Below are 6,000 nucleotides of genomic sequence, written 5' to 3' on the forward strand. Positions count from 1 at the left end.
TGAGTACCACCTGAGTATCCACAGCATTATAATCATAGGGGGTAATATTCAACTGGCAGGTGTCAGTGGCTTTTTTAAAATGCTGACTAACATGACTAAAATTATGCCAAATATTAATGCAGGGCCATGTTCTGGTTCCTTCGTTAAATATCGGATATGGGCAAATGGATGACACTTAACCAGATAAAGCCAATATTCATCCCTTAACCCAGCGGTTCCCAAACTGTGCACTGTGGCGCCCTGGTGCGCCACAGCGAACTCTCAGGTGTGCCGCGGCGCATAGCTCCCGACTTTCTCCTCCCACAGGTCCAGCATCTGCCGCTTCCTGCCTTTTTCCCCACCTCCACTGCAATGCTTGCAGGTTACATTTTCATGCGTCTGTGATTCCACACAGGCACTGCGGGGATTTCCCTCTGCCACATCCGTCCCTCGGCAACAGGAAGTTGCATCAGAGAGGCCGGACGCGGCAGGACTGGGAAGGCACCGCAGCAGTGGGGGAAGGAGAAGGAAAGTGGCAGCAATCCTGGACCTGAAGGAAGGAAGGTAGGAGCAATGCTGGATTTGGGAAGGTGTGCTGGTGTGAGAGGAGAGGGCTGCTCAGGGAATGGGAAAGGGAAGACCTATGTAGTGGGGTGTGTGGAGACCTGGTGTGGCGGGGGGGGGGGGGGTGGTGGGAGATCCCATGTGGCCGGGGGGTGGGTGCAGAGACCCATGTGGCCGGGCCGGTGGGTGCAGAGACCCATGTGGCCGAGAGGAGTGCTGCGAACTGAAGTTTGGGAACCCCCTGCTGTTTATCTGTCCTATTTGACCAATTAACTGGTTAAGGTTTGAATATCTGCACTTACCCTTGGACTGCCCACAACAGTAACCGGTTTTGACTTTAGAGGGGATATTCAGTGGCACTATCCCAATAAGTGTCACTGAATGTTCCCTTGGGGCCCAGTCAGCATGAGTTAACCAGATAAGAGCCTCTCTTAACCAACTGACTCACTTTCAATGTAGACCCCATAATTTTTTGTGGTTCTGTCCACACCTTTTCCATCTCATGAATCCCTTGCTCTGTTGGCACAGTAAAAGGCACAGTTTGATTCCTCATCTGCACTACTAGAAGTCGCTATGCAGTTACATCTCTGGTAGTGCACCTCAGTCCTAACTGCAAACACCTGCCTTTCCAGTACTGAGACTACATCCCCTCCCCCAACATACACACCTCTACCAGTGCACCTCATCTTGTCCAGCAGTGCCTTCTGCTGTGTCAGTACTGAGGCACACACACAGAGCTCTGCCAATGCATCTCACTCCTGCCCCTGCAGCACCCCTGCTATTCCAGTACCGACCCCCCCCCCCCCCCCCCCCCCACACACACACACACAGGCTCTACCAAAGCGCCTCAGTCCTGCCATACAGCAGCTTCCAGTCATGCCCAGTTAGCAGCTTTAATAACTCACACTGCAAAGATAAGCATGCATCTACCAGAAATCCCTGTTATTTGCATATTAATTTGCTGCAGAAGAATGTATCAAAGGAAAAACAGGTACAAAGCATAGCAAATGATGTTTGTTTGGTATTTGGGCATTTGACTGGAAGGTCTGGATCCCTCATTTTTCAAATGCTATTAGAATTAAGGGATCGGTTTTCAAAGGTCTGGCAAATCTCAAGATTTGATCCGCTTAATTTCAGTTTTCATAGGGGCTGATAAATCTCATCAGCCCCTATGAAAACTGAACAGAGAAGGGGATAATTCTATAAATAGGTGCCACAATGGGTTCTGCTGAGTGCCAGTTCTATAATGGCTTCTGGATGCACCCTAAGCCGTTACAGAATACTAACACAAGCTACGTTGGCACGCCGAAAGGGACACCAACTTAGGTCATGTAAATGGATGATGTAACTTGGCATTCCCAGGGCTGGTACAGGGTAGACACTAGGGAGGGGACCCAGAGCTTGCTTGCAGGCCATCTCTCTTTCAACTTCAGGCAGATTTGGGGCCCCCTTTAACATAGGGGTCCAGGGCAATTGCCTGTTTGCCCACCCCAAACGCCCAGCACTGGACATACCCAAATGCACCATGCAATGCATGCAGCTGATAGTATTCAGTCACTGGTGACATGCCCATGCTCCGTCCACACGTTTGCCCACCTGAAGTTGCATGCTAAGTGACGTAATGCACATTGATTACAGAATAGTGCCTAGCACTTACCACGTAATATTCAATTATTAGCACTAATTACACATGCAAGTGCTAGTAATTCTGTAACACTGGTGTGGAAATTTGAGTGCCAGCTTATAGAATTGTATTTTAAGTGTTATGGTGGCCACTCTAAGCACTTGATTTACTAAGCTCGATTCCCATAAACAGAGTAGGTGAAAGAGCCTTAGTAAATCAGATGCTAGATGTGGGAAGTGCAGATACAGTATCTGCTCAGGGAAGGGAAGTTAGGAACCTTGTGCTAATTTTCAGTACTAGGCACTTATCTTAGGAATACAAAGCTAGGTGCATATGTAGCTGGCCAAAAATAAGCCAGCTACCCTGTGCACCAGGATCCAGCCATCTCCCGTACCTTATCTAGATTAGATCTCTTATAGGAGTCTGATCCCCCTTCCTGATCACAGAAGTTAGAATCAGCTCACCCCCAAATCATGAACCCCCTGCACACACACTTCTACCCCCAAAATCAGCATCAGCTTTCTCTCTGAACCCCCTTGCCATTCTGATAGTCTGAATCTGCTGACTTACCAATTCCCTCTCCTGATCTTGGAAGCCAGAAACAGTTGTTCCCTCAATCCATCCTCTCACCCCCAAAGTCAAAATTGACTGACTCCCTGGACCTGCTTCTCATACTCGTGCAGCACCATTCAGCAGTGAACGCTGATGCCTGCAGTAAGGTGCTTATGGATGGGTACTGGTATTCTGACTTTACAAAGGTTGGGAGAAGATCTCAGGAGAGCCAATTCTGACTTCTTGGGTGGTAGAGAGGCGTGGAGGAACAGCTGATTATGACTTTAGGATTAGGGATTCAGGGGGATAGCTAATTTTGACTTTGGGAATCAAGAAGGGAATCAATGCCCCACAAAAGGCCCCATTTGTGTGGGGAATTGGGAGGGAATGGATGGCCAGCCCAGGGAGGGTTCTTTGTACCATCAATTGCAGTACATTTTTGTAGAACTGCTGTCTAAAATTAAAATTTTAGGATAATTTTCAGCCACAGAGTAGTCATCTAGGCCATGACTGAAAATGATCTTAAAGTTATATTGCTAAAAACAGTCTGATATCTTAGTCACTGAGTCATTCTTTGATGATTTACCTCAAGTATTTATATCATGTGCATCATTTCTTGAAGCCTCTCTCTCTCTCTCTCTCTCTCTCTCTCTCTCTCTCTCTCTCTTCCACTGCCTTCCTTCTCTTTATTTTTCTGGCTTCTACCTGTCCCTGTTTTCTCCCCTGCCCTCTGCAGCACTTCCCATTCTCCTTGACCATCCTCTTCAGTTCTACCTCTACTCCTCTTCTGGTTTTCTCCTCCCCTTTTCTCTCCTCTCCTCTCTTCCTTTACTCCTAGCCCATTGTTGAGGACCCTTTCCTAGCTTCGCTAGCATGAAATGGAAAATACCAAGAGTTACCAAACTGATTGCTGTCAACCTCAGTGGGACTTCTATTCATTTACTGTTGAACATCTGTGCCTTTTACATTGCCACCATGTTTGACCATGAATGCTACTTTGACCACTTATGCCCTTAATTCACATCTTTGAACTCTCACTCTCTTGTTCAGCCTCTCCACCTTTAACAGCTCTTCCACTACAGGGTCTTGATTCTTTGTTTCTATTTTGAGTTTTTTGCCCTTGACAGTTTCTCTCTCTCTCTGTGATCTCTTCCCAGAACCCATGTGAGGGGGTGAGGACTCATCCAACAGGCATGACATATACTGCCAATATCCTACCTCACCACCCAGCCCGGAGCAATTTTGAGGATTTCACCTGTTAAGTGGCACCTGCACAAGATGTCCCAAATTACCAAAGTCAGATTGAAAGTGTCCCATCTGCGGCATCATCATTACAGGGAGCACTCAAGGGGCCCTTCAAGGACATCTTCTGGCCCCATAAAATCAGACTTCAGTTGGAAAGTGAAAAGAAAGACTTTCTCATATTGCAGTTGCTCTTATCTCTGATTCTTCCTGTAAGGTAGTTTGAGAAGTTCTCTCAATGCTCTGAGGTTCCTTCAAACGTGCTGTCATTGTACACTGTGCTACTCTACTGCCTCCATTGACTCACAATGCCCTGACCAGTTTGCCTGGTGCATGCTCATTTCATTTTTTTTTCGCAAGACTTCATGACAAATTTACTAAAAGGAAAAAACATTCCTCTCATCTGTGGGATGAGTTTTGAAGAACCTTCTCCCCATCACCACTTGCACTTGGAATGTCAGACTTGGTGTCTTAATATGTTGTTTGCTAAAATTGGAGGGGAGTGGTTCCATTTGTTCCAGCTCTTTAAACATTGCGGAGTGCTTCACTTACACTATCTGAGACCTCCTATTCTTTCTGAGCTTCCAGGTTTGGGGTATCTTTTATATTTCAGCCTTGTAACTGGAGACTGCCTTTTTCTCTGGGACTTAGAGGTCCTATCCTTCTTCCTTGCACGCTCAGGCAGGACATGGGGAAACAAAGAGAAGGCTTATGCGCTCTCTGTCTCAGGGTCCTCCTTCCTCCATCTCTCACTTCAGGCTTGAAGCTGAGAGTCCTAACATTCTGGATCCAGTTTGTTGGGTTCAAAGCTCCCAAATGAATTATAAAGAAGAGACATTGTGTTGGGATGTATCATCTCCCTGAGGGATAAGGGAGCTGCAAATGCCATCCAACTGGAAAACTTTATCAATAAGGACATTGGTCTTCTAGACCTCCCTTCTTTCCTGTAGCTTTGTCTAATATGGATATTGATGGTCTTTCTTCTCACCATCAGGCAAATTAAAGAGAAGGTTTTGACATGTCCTGTTTGTAAATGAAATTGCCCTTGCCAGCAAAAGCTGCCCTATTGGATGCTCCCAACCCACCATGAACACACCCTTTGGGGTGCCTCCTGGCCCTGGAAGGGGAGAATGCCTGAAGACAGCCTGGTAGGTGCTCTCTGCCAGCCCCCCCACCCTGAAAAAAATGTCCAGCTCTATGTGCCCTGCATCCTCATGAGTATTTTGTCCCCCAAGAGACATTCAGAGACTTGACAACAAGTATCAGGCAGGTACTTGTGTGAGATATAGATTTTGGTCAGTATTAATTAACTAGAAAGAATCCATGAAAAAAAATCTAGTCTGATTTCAAGCTAGAGGCCATGTGAACAAGCACCAAGCAGTAAAAACATACTGATACAGCTCAATTAAGCCAAGAGGCTAAAACAGCTCCAGGGATTTCAACTGTGTGACAATCCAGTGAAATCGTAAAGTCTATGGAGGAGGATCAATATTCCTATAATAAGCAGTGGAACTTATTGCTATAGTACATTCTGAACCATGTTTGTCTAGCTGGACCGGAAACATGCCTGGAATACATTCCTATATGAAGGTCTCCATATTCTATTGCGGCCCACACTGAGTTCTTGTATCAAGGCCTGGACAGTATTGCTGTATCAGTGCTTGGCCGGCATTCATGTATGGAAGACTGATTGTACCAAAACTCCCATCTGCTAATGTGGTCAGTTCCACATACAAGACTGAACTATTGAAAACAGCTGTCACTTCATTTTTGCAGCTGCAGCTGTGATATCACCAAAAAGCTCACAAGAGGCTCTAGGAAGACAAACCTTTTTTCCTGTTTTCTGGTTTCCTCACAACTGCTTCTCAGAAATGTGTAGGCCCAGGCAGTACTGGAGATCCATGCACCACTACTTCAAACAAGTGGAACTTTATGGATCTCTGAGAGGTTTAGCTATTAGCTCTTACTGCCTTGTGCTAACAAGTGAAATTTCTAACCGTCGATTTCCTCCAAAGATGAAATGAATCGCGAGCTTCCAT

General features: G+C 46.2%; 1 protein-coding gene across 3 annotated transcripts in view; it reads left to right on the forward strand.

The window, feature by feature from the left end:
* Positions 1-5,385, forward strand: part of ASIC1 (acid sensing ion channel subunit 1) — a 507,441-nt gene extending 502,056 nt beyond the window's left edge. For all 3 annotated transcript variants that reach the window (XM_030198226.1, XM_030198225.1, XM_030198224.1), the window contains one exon: positions 3,877-5,385. In XM_030198226.1, the coding sequence (XP_030054086.1) occupies positions 3,877-3,981 (105 nt within the window). In that variant the 3' untranslated portion in view covers positions 3,982-5,385. The remainder of the gene's footprint in view (positions 1-3,876) is intronic.
* Positions 5,386-6,000: the final 615 nt, after the last annotated feature.

Source organism: Microcaecilia unicolor, chromosome 3, assembly GCF_901765095.1.
Source record: "Microcaecilia unicolor chromosome 3, aMicUni1.1, whole genome shotgun sequence".
Taxonomy (NCBI): domain Eukaryota; kingdom Metazoa; phylum Chordata; class Amphibia; order Gymnophiona; family Siphonopidae; genus Microcaecilia; species Microcaecilia unicolor.